This window comes from Vanellus vanellus, assembly GCF_965231255.1.
Source record: "Vanellus vanellus genome assembly, chromosome: 4".
NCBI lineage: Eukaryota > Metazoa > Chordata > Aves > Charadriiformes > Charadriidae > Vanellus > Vanellus vanellus.
In genome coordinates, this window is record NC_138909.1 from 12,665,397 (window position 1) to 12,683,010 (window position 17,614).

A 17,614-nucleotide genomic window follows, 5' to 3' on the forward strand; every position below is an offset into this window, starting at 1 on the left:
AAGAGTTTTCATGAAACACGTGACTTGCTGATAGCAAACAGCTCAAAAAAGTAGTGCATTCAGTATTTAAGCATTATATTCTTAACGGACTGATAATAAACCTTACTCGTAAGGTTGAGTAGTCTTCCACTAATAATATAAAACTGGATTTCCAAACATTAAAAAATTTCTTTATCTACAGCTTTCTTAACAAAAAGGGCAAAACTTGAACTCATATTTGAGCCAAATCTCAGCTCAAACATCATTCTGAAGATGAATTTAATTTGGTTTTACCAGTTTTTATGGCCTTTCTCTGTTTCTGCTGAGATAAAACTGGAAAGAAGACATCGGCAGAGAACCTGTTCCTTGGGGTTTCAAAGCCCGGTTAATTGGCACGTGCTTGAATGAAAAGCCCACAGATTAGGCACGTATCCTGCTCAAATCAACAAATCTGTTGTAGCTTGCTTTATACCTTACTCATAAAAAAGTATTGCATTTATTGCCATGTCTATACACTATTCCCACCAGTGACTATTATTCATTTCTGCCCACCGACAATGATATAAAACCTTAAAATCAGGATTGCCTGACTGATAACTGCAGGTCCATGTGCTTCCAGATACAAAATATTCATACAGCAACTGAGGTCGCGTTCAAATGTTTTGACTCCTTTGAAGTTGATTACTCAGTCGCTGTATTTCCTATGCATATGTACACAAAGAACCATTGGTAAAAACAGTAACCATTTTCAGACTGGTAGAAACTTTAACGTGTATGAAATTATTGCTCCCAGGCTAAAATCTACCTGCCCCACTGGCAGAAATACTAATTCTCGGAAGACGTTTCTATCAGCCATAGTATAACAACTCTGGACTGAAGAAACCTTGAACTTGCCACCACAAAGATGTGGAAAATGCATTGTGCTTCTGCATCATTGTGCTGGTGCTCCCAGTGAGCCAAAAGAAGTCAAATTGGGCTGTCAAATGGAGTGACGGGAAGAACATTAGTAAGTGAAACTCAGCAGCTTTATCTCACCCTTTCTCTGGTGAGAGTTGGGTTCTTCTGGGACAGCAAGCAGGATACATTCTTCACAGTACACCTGACTATTACTTACACGTTGCTTAAACCTATTTTCAGTGAAAATGCAACCAAAATCCTAGTTTGACAAACCTACAATTTGTTAAAATATGACACTGTAACAAAAGAAATAGTGAAGAGATGAGTTCCCTCATAACACAGGTTCTGGCTTTCTACATATAAACCAACCGCGCTAAAAAAAAAAAAATAAATCGTGACATCATCAAATACAGTTCTGGTATCTGAGTTGCTCGGTATCCATCTCAGCTGTGACTTCTTCCTCCAGTTTGCAGGACGTCAGGTAGGAGGCGAAATCTCCCTACCCTCTTCCTCAGGTTGAAATGAAACACCAAGCCAAAAGCTGTACATGAAGATCATGATTTCTGGTCTTCTTCCTCTGATGGGACGACTTCCAAGAGGATTTGTAATGTTACAGTTACCCTGTCTGCAAAGATAAAAGCACACACACGGGCAATTTTGGTGAGGATGGAGAAGGCAGAAGCAGCCAGGAAAATTATCTTAGCTGCTATGCAGCCCACTTGCACACACGGTTCACAGCGGTCATATATACCAGGTGCATATCTCATTTAAATGTCTCAATCATTTCTTTTTTTTTATGTTTTCTTTATCTCTGATCCATATGCAATAATAATGGAAGGGTATGAAGGTATGCACTTGTTCAATAAAGATCTACGTGCATTTAAAGGCTATCTTAAAGCATGACTACTCTGCACAACCGCCCATTTGTAATGAAGTTGCAATATTGAAATAAAAGTCTGAAAGAGTTCAACCAAGCTAATTCAGCTGTGCCAAGATCTGCCTAAAAAAAACACACACACACAAAAAAAAAGCAAACAAACAAACCAACCAACCCCCAAAAAATAAAATAAAAGGAAACAATGATTACAAAGCTTCACAGGCTTAGGAATGTCACACATCCAAAGCAACTTCACGCTGTCTTTTTGTCTCTCTGGACATTTATTTCCTTCAGGCATTTCTGGTGGTTTTCTTTTTAGGGTACAGATTCATAAATGGCACAGTTAATTTACATATAGAACAGCGAAAGAGCGTTCTCATTCTCTTGCCACTCATTTCGCTTATCACTTTTTTTTTTTTAGGAACCCATTTTAAACAAGCAGGAGCCGTTGTAAGAGAAAGTTCTGATTTTCCTTGTCTAGCACGACCCGTCAGCTTTTACAGCAGTGTAAAGCGAGGAGGGTAAAACACTGCAACTCACAGAAGGTATCAACGGAAACTCCTTTCCTGCTCTCCTGCTAAGGCTGACTCCACCGGCTTTTGCTCTTCTCTCTGGAGGTCACCAGCTCAGCGCAAAGCCAGGTTGACCTTAGACTATAAACTGATGGGGTCAGAGAGTTTGAGAGTCAACGGGGACTGCGTTTTCCTCCCGTCTGCCTTCCCTCCCCGCAGAGGGGACTTCAGAGCCGGGCTGAGCACGGCCGGGGCGAAGAGCAGGAGGAAAGCCAGCAGCGGGAAACCAGCAGGACTTCACCCCTGCCATCCCTCCCTTTCCAGGTTGGAGGTGGCTGCCACTCGTCCATTTCCACGGGGTAGTTTTGCTCTGTGCTGGGATGCTCCATGGAGGAGCAATCAGCCAAGCTGGGGGGGGGGGCTGGGGTGCTTGCTTGTTTATTTTGGTTGCAATATACTCAGGATAAGACGGCATAAGGAATATTCCCCTCCCCCCCCCCCCCCCCCCCCCCAAAGTATTCCAATCTGTCTCCAGTCAGTATCTCTACGTTGGGTCTCTACGTTGCCTGCTCGGAACAGCACCTGGAGTTACAGGACTACCTTCACGTTTGTAACAAGACAACTTAACGTATCACAACAGTAAAGACAACTTCCCCGCACACACGCTTTGAACTCTAGTTTTCCCTTTCAAGAGGAGAATTCACTGTAAATAGGTCTTCAGGGGACAACCTTTATAAAAAAACTTAGACCTCATATCTGTAGAAGCACTACATAAAGCTCAGGTGAGGAAAGAAAGCAGTAATTTACTGCGTATGTAAAGACCCGACACGAAATTTGCGACAGCAAAATGCTGAGATGATTTCCTGCGGATCCCAACATCACAAACTCAACAAAGAGAAGCAAACTGGGCTCATAACACTGTGTCCTGAGCGAGCAAGTGTCATCCTCTGGGGTTTGTAAATAACCCTGAAAGAGACATTTTGTTATATAAACAGAGCTCTTTTCCAGCATGGGCTGAGGCTATGAAGAAAGCAGGATTCAACTTTTAAGCTCCTCACAATTCCATCCACTGTAAAGGAATAGAAGTTTTAAATACGAGTCTAAGGCTGGGATTTCAACTGAGGAAGCCCAAATGGAAGCGTTCTGGTGTTGGTGCCACATGCCTTTACACGCTGATCTGCTTCGTAGGATTTGCCAGGCTTGACTTTTTTTTTCATTTTCACATTAGTTCTACAAAAAGCAAGAAAGCAGAAGTCAAACGAAGCCTGTACCAGCTGAAAATGATTTGTCCCAGCACTTCTGGTGCTACAGCAAAATTTCTTTGGAAGAGGAGAGAATAAGATGTCATTCTCACGGCAAAAGACCACCCAGACCCTATTAACCCCACAAACCATGAAGTTCCCTTTCGTTCAACACAGTGACTTGGTAAGGAGAATGGGCAATGTAAATGCCATTAAGGACCGTTAAAAAGTACAGAGCAAAGACATTCAGCCTTGGAGAGGATTTCATAGAATCATAGAATCGTTTTAGTCGGAAGAGACCTTTGAGATCATCGAGTCCAACCACTAATCCAGCACTGCCAGGTTCCCACTAAACCATGTTCCTCAGCACCACAGCTACATGGCTTTTAAATACCTCCAGGGATGGTGACTCAACCACTTCCCTGGGCAGCCTGTTACACCCTTTCGCTGAAGAAATTTTTCCTGATATCCAATCTAAACCTCCCCTGGTGCGACCTGGGGCCACTTCCTCTTGTCCTATCGCTTGTTACTTGGGAGAAGACACCAACCCCCACCTCATGACAACCTCCTTTCAGGCAGTTGTAGAGAGTGAAAAGGTCTCCCCTCAGCCTCCTTTTCCCCAGGCTGAACAACCCCAGTTCCCTCAGTTGCTCCTCATAAGACTTGTGTTCGAGAGCCTTCGCCAGCTTCGTTGCCCTTCTCTGGACATGCTCCAGCACCTCAATGTCTTTCTTATAGCGAGGGACCCAAAAGCGCTCCAGGTGGGGCCTCACCAGGGCCAAATACAGGGGACGATCTCTCGCCTAGTCCTGCAGGCCAGACTATTTCTTGGGTAACCCATTCCAGGGCTCTGCTACTGTAACCAGCTTGAAACCCCTTTCATAAACATACTCATCTTCAGGCTGGGTCCTTTATCTCACTTCTCCTTCTGGCTGTTCAGCATCCCTCTCCTCTGATCCTTACAAAACCAATTCTGAACATGCAGTCCGTTCTCATGTGGGGCTGGTCTGTCCCCATGCGGTTTTGCACCGGTGCTGTCCTTCACTTAAACAGCACTCGTTCCACGTAGGGTTTATGAGCAGCACCTCCGAAGCACATCTGGGGAGCTGAACAAGTCAAGTTCCCCAACAGGGTGACTTGGTGGCAAATGGGCAGAGAGAGCCCCACACCACTCTGTTGACGCGCTGAGCCGCGCGGGTGAAGCAGCCTGGGAACAGTCTTGTTAACGTGGTGCCATGTTCAGACTAACACGCTCTGACCACCCCTGTGGTACGACACGAAAAGCTTTGTTGAAGTCTAAGTAGATCGGACCTATTACGTTCTCCTTCGTCTAGAAAAATCAGTTATCTTCTCAAAGGAAGTTACCCAGCTAACGTGGCAAAAGTCTGCCTCTTAAATGACAACCACATTTTTTTTTCCTGTCGTCCATTTGCCTCGTGTCTGGAATTGCTCTTTCATGCCTACGGACACCTAATGCATAGCGTTTCAAGGTTAGAACGCCAAGCTTGCAGCTGCCCAACGACTTTCCTATATCTCACAGAGGTACCTTAAGTGAATTTATCCTCGTTCAATGCCTTTGAAAAAGGCTCTCGGGCTATACAGCGGAGCTCCCTTCACGCTCACAAAATAACGCCAGTTTAATGACTCCACACAGAAGATTTATTGCTGCTTCTGAGGAGTAAAAATAATAAACTTTTTATTTAACAGGTAAATCTCAACTCTGCTCCACCCCAAACCTGTCAGCATCAGTTTCCCGTTATTACCGTTGTTATTTTGGGAATAATAATTACAAAGCAAACAAGCTGTTTCACCCACGGACTGGCGTCCGCTGCTGCCCCCTCCGAGCCAGTACACTGTGTCCCATTCGTAGGTATTACACAGGCACCGAGCCTTCTTTCTGGGAGGAGAATTTTGCGTTATCTGAAAAGCTGGAAGATTCACCTTCGTTGTCACAGCTGGCAGAAAAAGCTTCACATCTACCCAGTCTACCTTAAAGAGAATATTTTTTCCTCTCGCTCAAGTAATGCAGTTCAACACTGGCATCCTGTGGCCAGAGATTCAAGTAACTGTATTCCAAAACCTCAGAGACTTCACAGAAAATGCCAAAAATCTCCTGGGTTTGATAAGGGAAAATTTCCTAGTCCCTGAATGTCAAGGCTGAGAAATTATAAACAGACAAAACCCCAACTATTTAATAGAATGTCCTTTTACATACAACTGTTTTTATTTGCACTGGAGCTTTTTACCCATTCCCAGGACATTGCAAGTAATTTATAACTTTATGGAGATAAAATTAAGACGACCGGAGCGTGCTAGCCTTAAACTAACATCTTTTTCTGTAAATTCTTTCTGCCCTATTGTCTATGGACTTTCCAGCACGAATCAAGAGGGAAATTCATAGATCTTTCAACAGATAGGATATAAATAGAGGTTATATAGTTATATAGAGAAAATACATATAAAAGGTTATAGTATAATAAATACATATAAATACATTCTTTTATTGTGAGCAGCTCATCTTAAATCATCCCTTAAGACTGAAGCACAGAAGACAATATGTATTTTTGATTCAGCACCCATACAAATAAACTATTTTTAGGTGAAAACTTGCATGGGTTGGGTTTTTCTTTTGCAGCAGAAGAGATTTGCTTTCAGTTTTGTTTAATAAATTAACCATCATTCCTCAAGTATTTGGCTTATATTATTGTTTCGTGTTTTGAAAATTACCTTCGTTTTGGAAACCTATCATGCTGAGTGACAAAAAAGAGAAGAATGAGGGAGTTGTAATAAATGATGCTGACTTCTTTCTAATCAAAACGCTCCAGATAACCCTTCTCCAACATATCAGAACTTCCAGAAATGCTTTCAAAAACTGTCAGAAATTGTACAGAAATTATTCTCAGCGTATTTACATGTGAAATACTAGAGCCAAGTTACTCGGAAGTCATTTTTCATGAAGCACAGAAACAATTTCCACAGAGGTGTGTCAAGCACGGTGTATTTTGCTATTGTTTCGTCGGGAGCCACCACTAAGGACAGTATCCCCATACCAAACCCAATGGATCCCGTCCCATTCCAAATACTCCACAGACGTGTGGTCTGAGCAGGGAGCACTGAGCCCATCCTGTCATCACAACTGCGATGTTTAATTTTCCAAACCAATTCTCCTAGGAGAGAAATACTTAGTGTAGGTCAACGGCAAGGGAAGGGAGATGGGTGATTTAAAAGGAATCAGATGTTTGTAGGGGAGGGGGGGAGAAGGGGGGAAGGGGGGGAGAAGGGAGGAAGGGGGAGAGGCATCCAGTCATTTAAAGCCAATCGCTAGCCGAAGAATAGGCTTGCCGTAAACATACCTCGTTAGTTAGCGGACATTGATTGTAACCGGCAGAGCAATGCTATAGCACGCGCCGAAAAGAAACTTGCATTGTCATCCCCAGCTCAGAGCAGCCGAGAGGATCGATCGGAAGGATTTCACAACACGGGGAGCCCTGAGAAATCCCCGGAATCAGCACGAAGGAGAGGAGTCCCACCGGGACTTACCTAGGAGCTTTCTGAACCACTTTGGCTTCTTGTCCCAGACAATAAAGAGGTAGTAGGCAGGAACTCCAGTCAGGGTTATTGCAAATCCAATCCCTGTATTCACTGGATCAGAGTAAAGTGACAGCGCAACCATGAAGAGGCAGGTGAAGGAAAACAACGCTGGAATAAATAGAGGCACCTGAAACATAACCACACGAAGAACCACTACTTTACATTGACCTTGTTGTTGAACGACTCTGGTGTTTAAGGTTTCATCAAACGTAAATTGGATAAAGCCCAGCGGTACAGGACAGTTCTGGAGAAATATCTAGAACATGCGCACAAAAGGGCAGTGACTGCGGAAACCAAGCTATGCAGAGTGCTATGCAGTGACTACCAGAGAAGGCCTTTAATTACATACTAAACCGCTACAGTGTTTTACATCCTTTAAAACGTAAGGGCTGTAAATAAGTTACGTTGCAAAAGTCCTTTCTCTAATTCCCCAGTAGATAAGTAAGCAGCGCTAACCGCAGTAACGATTTCCTCTTTGATAATTACCTATTAGAAAACATTTTAAAACACAACCAGGAGCTCAAGTCACCTTTTAAAACTATTAAGAACATATTGATTTTCTTCCTAAGGTAAAAATCCAAATCTAGCAGGAAGAGAGCAAATTAAACACCAATTTGACTCGTGATAAAGATATTTGATAGCATTATGCAAGTGATGGCTACTGAGAAAGCACTTTCTGACTTGTATGACTGATAGCATTATCAGGGTCACCGTTGAAAGTCCAAAAAGGAACAATATCCAATTAGTTCTCTCAATTTTCAACTATACCACTACAATCACTATGTTAGCACCTCTCTGAAGGAAACGCCTACAGGCATGGCTTGCGAGATGTTCGATGTAACAGAGAATTGGAGAATTCCTTGGAGATTGTTCTCTTCCTTTCATGCCTGGAAGCATTACTGTTCCTCTTTTGTGCACCGTCAAAGCCTTTTTTTTTTTTTTTTTTTTTTTTAATCAAACCAAAATAGGTTGTGCTGTTGACCTTCTTATTTACAGATATACCTACAAGAATGCAACAGCGCACATTCTTAGTTCTTCAAAAAATAGGCTTCCCGGCAATATATAAATAGGGATAGATTCCTTCAGTTTTTTCATGACGGGCGTTATCTTTCCGGATATGCAACGGGACAACAGACTTTGTAAGATGTTGCTTAAAATAAGCAAGAAGAACGGCAGAACCATGGCCAAAACAGCTACTGTTCAATGGGCCAGACTAATAGCATTTTCTTTCTGGCTTCTCAGTAACTGCATCTGCAAATCCATTGCAAGTCCCAAATACAGAAATAGCACTAACAACTTATTTGCACATCAAATTGGCGTATTCAATACCGGATAGGCAATGAAATAAATGTTTAATAGCAATGCTCATGCTTGACATGAATTCTGGTTGCAAAATTATTCAGGCCTTTATCAAAGGGGACATTAAATAGAGGACTGGCTGAAAAATCAGGTTGGCACGTGTAACCCCAACGTTTGCAGTTTGAACCTTATGTGACTACACAGGACTAGAGGTATTTTCACGCAACCCGCATCACGCCGCCTCGATGTGACAGATGGGCAAAACTGAGCAAACGCCTTCATTTTGGCGCAGCAGCTTCAGCCGCTGCACCCCAAGCACCGGGGAATCGGCAAGAATTATCTTTCATGAGGGAACGCAGGAGGGAGCTTGCAGGAAAACACTCGGAGACCCTTCACTGCAGACAGCTATTTTCTATTAACTCCATTTTTCAAGAAAAAAAGAGGTTAGCTTTCTACATCAGAAAATGCGCCTTTACTGGCTGACTACACAATAGATAGGAAGGGAGAAGGATTCATGTAAAACAGTAGAGAGCGGAGGTTACCTTGAAAGGACGAGGCATATCAGGACGTTTATATCGGAGATAAATCAACCCAGCAACTACTAGTCCAATAAAAAGCCACCTGGCAAAACTGAGGAAATTCAGGAGGCTGTAGAGATCCCCGTTGAATAACATTATCATTGTGAGAGGATGCTGCAAAAGAAATTCAGAGCATAAGAGGGGTTTAGTGGACTGATCTCTATTATTTTACAGCGGCGATGTCAAATTCTTCCACGGGGACAAGCAGCACAGCCTTTCGCAGACACACCTGAGGGCCACAGACTTCGGTTCTGCCTTTCTTACGCTAACCAGGATCGACACCTAGCTGTCCCCTGGCATCACATTTGATCAATATATATCTGTCCCAGGTGGCTACACGTGATCAATACATATCTGTCCCCTGTGACCCAGAGAAATACACAGGCACACAGCCCACTGCGTCACCAAAATGCTTGAGCATCCTGGGCACTGTTCTCCCAGGACCTGAGAAATATTTATTAGCCCACTGCAGTTTTCCTTGCTCATCACAGGTGCAAATGATCAGTTAATGCAGTTAAATTTTGGTCGTGCCTGATCATACAAAAGCAGAGGTTTCTAGGGTGCCTTATGGAAGGAAAAAAAGTCTTTATGGTCCTCCAGGCTGCAACAGGAGAACTCAGCCAAGAGGGCATGGTGAGGGGTAGCTACACGCCATGGGACGCCAAGCTGGAGACGCCAAGCTGGGCACGCCGGGTTGCCACCAGCTTGTGTTTGCAGCACGCCTTTCAGGCTCGCAGAGCGTAGACTTACTGCACATCGGAAATGCAAACATTTCAGAGCAGAGAGAAGCATTTAGCTGTCAGTCAGGTGGTTGCCGAACGGCAAGTAGGAGAGGGGACACTAGAATAAATACATTTCCTCATTAAAAAGCTGTTCTGAGACACGAGGCTTCTGTGAGGCAGGCAAAAGCTTGTGTATAAACTAGTGTTGCGCCTTAGATGATTAGTGTGGGCCACAGGGATCTATTTCAGGGTAATCTCTGGACAAAAAGCAGAATATTTGCAGCTTGAATCAACTCTGCAGGGTAGCCCACCCTTCCCACGTGAGGCATCCTATGCCCGCAATGACACGGTCCTTGCATTTGGGGATGAAGGAATGAGTCAACTGCACGGTAGCCCTTATCGTTCAGCAAGAGGGAAGATCCTGGCAGCGACAGCTTCTCGAGGTTTACGATGAGGCAACAAGTGAAATCAACTGCATCTGCAGTGAAACCTGGGCTAAATCTTTATGTGAGGAAAACGGATTTGTATTAGTTATCAGGACTCACAGCCTCTCTCTCTTTTTTTTTTTTTTTTTTTTAAAGCAGTGAAGACAGCGTGGCTTTGAACCAGAAGGATCGAAATTTCAAATGTGGGTCTCTGGCTTCCAACCTCTAATGACTTACAAAGTAAAGTTCTTTACACACAGATATTAAGTAAACTCCTTCCCTGTAAAGGTCAAAGGAATTTTTACCACTGAATTATATTGATCAAGATTTCTTCTCTATAGACTCAGCCGCTAAAAGCTTAAAATCTCAGTTATAAGCATGATAACGCAAGAAAGGGCCATGGACAGTGAAGGAGAGCTATGAAGAAAAAAAAAAAAAAAAAAGGATTACAATCAGATTGTACACACACATCTATGCTTTTGTCATCTAGGCTTTGAGCAACCTGGTCTAGAGGGAGGTGTCCCTGCCCATGGCAGGGGGATTGGAACTGGATGATCTTTAAGGTCCATTCCAACCTAAATAATTCTATGACTCTATGATCTATCAAATACCAAGACATACATGCATAAACACACTTCTTAATTCCTAAATATGTTTTTTTTTGTTTAACAAGCCTCAAACACTAAACATGCTTATTTTCTCAGTTTCTCCACAAGAGCCCTTTCCTTTCTCACAGCGTGTAGACCTTGGCAGCAGAAATAAGATAGGAAAATGCTAAAATGCAGGCTATTGGTGCAGAATACATCCTGCGGTAAGGTAAGAAAAAAAAAAAATTACAATCTCTGAAGGAAAGCCATCTTCATATGAGAATCTGACTTTTTCAAAGGAAATCAATGCACTGGTGTAACAGGACTGAATGCAATAGCAGAAAATGTCTTTCAGAAAAAAATAATATATTAATACATTTTGTGCATTTCATTCCGCAGAAAACAGTCAATGCAATTTACTCCAAAGGTATGACTACTTCAGCCCAAAGAAATAAAATGCAAAGTAAATGCTTATGTGAAATAAATTCCATTGAAAATTTTCACCATAATTACATTGCCTAATTTTCCAAATTTGGATGCCTACCGTTGTATGTGCACATGTAAAATTCAACACTTCAGCTGGCGCTTCAGAAGGGAGCTTATAGGCATCTATAGCAAAAACTGATTTAAATTCCAGTACGAGCATCTGGCCTTACTAGCGTACCCTCGTAGATGCACACACGTCTTCTGCTGTGGCTGGAACTCCCCATAGATGCAGAGGTCTGTCCAGATACATTACAGTCATCGGTCCCAAAAGAGGGACTGAACACCCACGGTTGCAAAGACTGCAAGTTAAGTGGAAATCTTCTCGGCACTATGCAAACTGAGGTTTGAGGTCGGTATTTTGACATTTTGTCCTAACATTTTACTGTACAAATTAGTCTGCAATGCAAACACATGGCCAACGTTTAGCTCTGCCTCTATTTTAGAAGTCAGTAATAGGATTTCCACTATAATACGGGTGGTTTTCCTTAGACAATTCACAGACTATTGCCCAGGCACACGTTCTCTCATTTTTTAATCACCGCTACACTGCACTGCTGAGGGTTCCCCTTCCATTATCTTAGTGCATAATTGTTTGCATTTTTCACTATAAGGTGGTATAATGAGCCTTTAGGGTGCTCCCAGATGCTGGCGGTTAGCTGCACTTTCACTTAAATGAATCCCTTTTTTTTTGTTTGTTTGTTTAAATGGAATTTGTTTCTCTGAAAGGGAACTAGCTTATCACTAGCAGGTCCTTAGAAATAAAGGGCAATAAGACATGAATTAGGCTGCAGCAATAGACAGTCAAGTGCTACCGACAAGATGGCCAGAAGACGACAGAATAAGAACAACTCCCAAATCTCATTCCTCTCTTTACTGTCCTCTGCCCTGCCCAAAGCCCACATACACGTTAATAAATGAGACTCAAGCAGTGCCCAAATTCTGTTCGAATCCTCCAGAGCAAGCCTGTAATATGAATTCTTGCGCAGGAACATTTGTTTGTATGATTTACCAAAACAATGACAGCTGGCAGAGGAGTGTGCTTGCGGACATGAATCATGGAGAGAATTTCCGGAAGGTGACCCTCGCGGGATGCAACGAAGAACATCCTGGTGGGAAATAAATGTGGACAGACTTTAAATGTGCTCATTACTGCGAGTAGGCAAAGCGGCTCATGAAAGTCACAGAGCACAGCGGCACTTCTGAGGCTTCTTTGAGGTATGCTGAATGAAAAGACTAGCGGGAGAAGCCCGTACGCAGAAATCAAAGTCATTTCTGAACGTGTCCCCTCCTTACCTTACACTGTGATGGGTGTTTGGAATTAGTTAACATTTTCCCTCCAATTTCCTTCCTTCACGTGAAACAAAGCAGCCATTAATTAAGTGCTACACTCAGAGGGGATCCGTTTCCAAACCATTCAAAGGGTTTTAACAGTAAGGTACTAAATGGAACGGGAACAATGTGAGAAACAGCCCCGCGCCTGGTAAACATTATAGTAATTTTTCCCGCTAAAGGTATGAATCCTACTCTCTCTTCCCTTTGCTTCCTCACTTTCGGCATATATCCCGTGCCCTCCACCCCCAGTAATATTAGCAATGCCCACCTGGAGACTGCAAAAATGCCACCATTCATAGATCCAAAGCAGGAGAGGGCAACAAATACTGGCACGGCTAAAGAGAAGTTTCCCATTAGTCGTTCGGCAAAGGTCTATTAGAGGAGAGAGAAAGATAAAGTGATTTTTCATAAAACATGAAAGCAATTTTACCCTATAAACAAACTATTAATAAGCATGGTAAGTTTTATTTACACCCCTTTTCTGCACCCCTCGCTGAAAGGCGTGCTGGGCATTTGTTACCTCGTATTTTGTGACACCGAGGCCACTGCAGATGAGGTCTCCCACCCTTGCTCCTGACTGAGCCTGGAAGATCGCCAGTTGAGGCAATGCTGTGGAGGTGGAATCAGGCCCTGATTTATAGTAGTTTAGTCCACTGTGACTCCCAAAAAGAAGACCCAGTCTGAATGGATCAAGGTCTGATCTACATACCTAATTTTTTTTTGTTTGTTTGTTCTACAGCCTTCATTTTACATAGCTGGTGCTTCCCAGTGGTATAGTCCATCCATTCACACTTTATTGTTGTAGGTTACCAGAAGAGCCTTAATTGGAGTTCTGGGCACCACAGGAGACGTGCACTATTTTCTTCAGGTTTGCAAAATGTTTTGTTTCTAAATCTCCCATGAGCTACAGAATTTGGTCATTTTTTTTTAAATGCCACATCAATTGAAATAGCCACAGGCAGTGTCACTACTGAAAAGTAAGCGGAAATTTTTATTTCCTCATTGCGAGTCTGATACCGTAAATATAAAAATCAGTTTCATCACCACAATTCAGCAAGAAAAATCGAAGCAGTATTTCCAAGCCAGGTTGCCTTGCAACTCCTTCCCAAATGAACTCCAGTTTTCACGGCAACCCCCCTTTCTGAGTACTCGGGATGCACATTGTGCGGAGACGGCGTTACAGCTTCTTGCTAGCAAAAATAGTTCCACAAATATCTGTGTTTCCTGCTTCCTGGGAGTTTGGCCTACAATTTAGCAAATTATTTTTCAAGCATGTACTTGGCTATAAAATTTAAGTCTTATTGACTTTGTTACGTCAAGTCAATAAATGTGGTCTAACTATACATTACAAATGCTACTGCTGACAGCCTTAAGTGCAATCCCACTCATCAGTCAAAAGTCAGACTAAGTTCACTGGGATGCTAATAGGTGGTGTAAAAGAAGAGCCATAGAAAAGCCTGATTGCGTGTATCCCCCTGATTCCCCTCCCCCCCCAGAAATAAGAATACATCAACAAACACAACTGCAGCAGGGATATAACTTTGCATTTTTCTTCCGTGACTTACCACTGCTACAGCTTTTGAAAGCAGCAATTCCCCAGCACTGATTGTAGTGAAATAAGCCACGTTTGTTAACACATAGCCAACTGTGACGATAATCATTGAAATGCATATTGCGAGGGGTATGTTTCTGAAATACACAAGGTAGCTCATTATTTTGCAATCTGGTTGCTATTCCCTGAACATGAAACAAATAACATGAGAAGAAGCCACTAATGATGGCGAATGCATATTTGGTGATCCCAAAATATCATAATTAGAAACTACCAATAAAAAAATAATACATCTCAACAAAACCATCTACACAAAGCAAATCGGTTTATAATGAAGAGGTGAGAAACCATTTGAGGGAGGAGTCCTTTGGGGATGCCAAGAAGTTGTGGTCCCCACGCTTCCCATACAAGAAGTATGGCCCATTTGAGCTGCCCACCCATATTGACTCTCAAGTTGAGCCCAACAGGAAGGCAGCAGGTATCGATCCTGGAACCAGCAAGAAGGCAGATGACAGATGCAGGTGATTCAGCTCTCTGTCTATCAGGAGAGCAACCACAGTGACATCTCTAAGATACCTACTGGCACTCAATGCCCACCTGGAGGTGGTTCGACTTCTTCCCCTGGGGGCCAAAATGTCTAGCATGTGAAATTCTGCCCTCTCCTCCTCTGTGCAATTCTTCCCTCACACACTTTACCACATCCCAATTATCTTGCTCACCATGCAGGGATCCGTGAGGGCAGAACATGACACCGAAATAGGTACAGCATAAATTTCTGCTGTTAGCACAGCACAAATAGTACTGAACAGTACAAAACCCCTGACATCTTAGCTAGAACAATTACTAACAAGTAAATAATAACGCCAAACTTTTACATAGCACATCCTCCCAGTCAGCAAAGCAGAAAAGCAGAATTATTTCTATTCTGAAGAAGAGCAGTAGAGGTACAGTGAATTTGTCCAAAGCAAGGCTGCAGGCAAATATTTGAGTTGGGAACAAAACCCAAATGTTACTCTAGTGTCTTTCCACTTGATATCATTGCTTTCTGCATCATACCGAGACTCAGATCTGAAACCAACGCCGAGAATTGCAGTTGGAAAGACACAGGATGTGCGCTCCCTCTGAGGAGAGCTGAAAGCTCCTGCTTCATGGCAGCTTCCCTCCAGCTGTCTATATTAAGATTGCTTTTCAAGAGATGCAAAGATCGCCACATTTAGAGAACTTCATTGCAAAGGTCACTCCACCAGGTGGGAAAAAGGTGAGACAGAATGAGGAATTCTGGTCTCCCTGAAGAGGCCACAAGCACGGTCCTAAAGGACTACTATAATTACCTCAAAGGAAAAGGTATTTTGAAAAGCAACACAAAGATTCAACTTTTTTTTTTTTTTTTTTTTTCCCCCTCAAAGAAACACAGCTGGGTTGGAATTTAAGGATCCTCTTTACTACCAGTCCTTTCTCAAAGAAATCCTTGACATCACTATGCCTGTATAGAGCTGAAAAGAAGCTCTAAACTGAGACTAAATAAAGTGGGACAGTATCACTGTCGCGCATCTTGCCCGCCCTAGAAACCATGGTGTCAAATACCATCATGTACCCAGGGACACGGGTAGGTAAGGGGAAGGAGGGGAGGCAGTTGGAGGATGTACTTGTTGATGGAGAAAGCAACGGCAATGACCGGAGCACACAGCCCGGAACACAAGCGCTGTACTGCTGGAAAAACCACAAAGTTACTGACTCAAGACATACTGCAGAACTGCGTGTTGATAGTATGCCTGTGAAAAAAGTGTTTTTGTAGGTCAGTTACCAGATATTTTGCAGCCAGTTTGGTTAAGCTTCTTACCAAGGTGTAAACTGAATTCAATCCACTTAGCATCTGATTCAAGGTAGGGATACGTGATTTCAAAGCCTCTCGGAAAAGAATTTTTAATTGTATCTTCTGCATCACAGATGAATGCTTCAACCACCAAGCTATTGGATAAATCAGCACTTACTCCAGCCTTAAAAAGTTAGAAGTTTCCAGCCAAAGATAGAAAATTTGTACTATTGTCACAAATACCGTTTGAATGACTGAAAACACATTGTCAAACTTCATCAACTATCATCGTCCATTCTAACTCTTACCAAACACCTGCTTGCTGTGTCTGCTTCTAATTTAAATCCCGGTCTAATTTCCCCTAAAACAAAATAGAAGTTCAAAACTAAGGTGTGTGTGGGAGGGTAGTGGCGGTGGGATCGTGCTCCCAAACATGACCGTTTTCATAGCCCTGCTGGTCCTGCCTTGTTATGCTGAAGAGCACTAACATCCTTGGATAGCAGTACCAACACCACCACAAAAAAAAAAAAAAAAAACAAACAAAAAACAACTCAGGAGAAGAATAAAACCCCCAAACCAAGACGGAACCAGTCAGCAAGCACTATTCATTAAAAAGCCAGCAGATGATACCTTACACCTGGAGCAGCACAAGGGATGCTGTGACTTCTAAGCTCCCCGGTCCTTGTCTTCTGAGCGAAGCGAGCGCTCAGGTTGCACCTCCTTTTGTCTCCCGGCAGGAGCCGGCCTTCAGAGGGCTGTCGTACCTTTGCACACAGCCCCTCTGAGTGCTGCTCATTAGCCACCGCTTTCCGTGACAGATATAGTCAAAAATGAAAGGCCAGTTTTAAGTTTTCAGGGATAAGTGATACGGTACGGCTCATTTCTCACTGACACCTCACTTCAGATTTACGCTTGGTCCTCAAGTCATCTGAAAGCACAGACAGACAGGTAGGAACCATACGTAAAACCGCTAAGTGAGAGCTTTAATCGTGTCTTTTCTAGCCGTCCAATTTAAGAGGCAGTTCCCAATTTGCAACACAATACCACGCTCAAACTCTTTGCCATGAACTGCACCGGAATAAAAACTGTAATGCCATTAGCATTAAAAATTACCTCCTTTCCTTGGAGGATCACTTTACCAATTTTCTTGTATTTTAGATATTCTCCTAGGCTTCCAAATCTTCTCTTCAAATCAGGAAAAATCGTACCTAAATCCTATTCTTTGTTAAATTGCCTCTATTAATGTAGATTTCACCTTTTCACTTCTGCATCCTATGAATCAAACACAACACAGGGTGTCAGCACACCGATAAGCCGTGTTTCTGATATAATGCAAATACCCAACTGCCACACAGCTAGCTGAAAGATTTGGCCTAGAGGGAGTCAGAAAATACAAGAAAAAAAAAAAAAAAGATATTATTCGCTATATTATTGAAGCTAAAACTTTTGATGGGAAACTTGACCGCTTCGGTATGATATTTCTTAGCAAAAAATCTTAGAACCGAGACAGAAATCTTGCCCAACCAGTAAAGACCTCAGAATGGCCAATAGCTTAAAAAACATAGCATTGTGTGTGCTCAGATACAATATATTATTTACTTAAAGCAGGCCCAGGACTTGAACTTGCACCGAAGTGGGTACTCGTTGCTGTAGGGCAGCGCTCTCCTTTTGCATTTCATCTCGGTGTTAAATCTCAACAGATTTCCAAATCAAGAAAAACTAT

General features: G+C 42.7%; 1 protein-coding gene across 1 annotated transcript in view; it reads right to left on the reverse strand.

Annotated features, from left to right (window-relative positions):
- Positions 1-1,430: 1,430 nt before the first annotated feature.
- The window catches only part of SLC7A11 (solute carrier family 7 member 11), a gene marked incomplete at both ends in the record, with an annotated part of 58,545 nt that continues 42,361 nt past the window's right edge, over positions 1,431-17,614 (reverse strand). Inside the window, 6 exons of the mRNA XM_082482314.1 lie at positions 1,431-1,501; positions 7,047-7,224; positions 8,939-9,088; positions 12,204-12,300; positions 12,795-12,898; positions 14,092-14,215. Of these exons, the coding sequence (XP_082338440.1) occupies positions 1,431-1,501; positions 7,047-7,224; positions 8,939-9,088; positions 12,204-12,300; positions 12,795-12,898; positions 14,092-14,215 (724 nt within the window). The remainder of the gene's footprint in view (positions 1,502-7,046; positions 7,225-8,938; positions 9,089-12,203; positions 12,301-12,794; positions 12,899-14,091; positions 14,216-17,614) is intronic.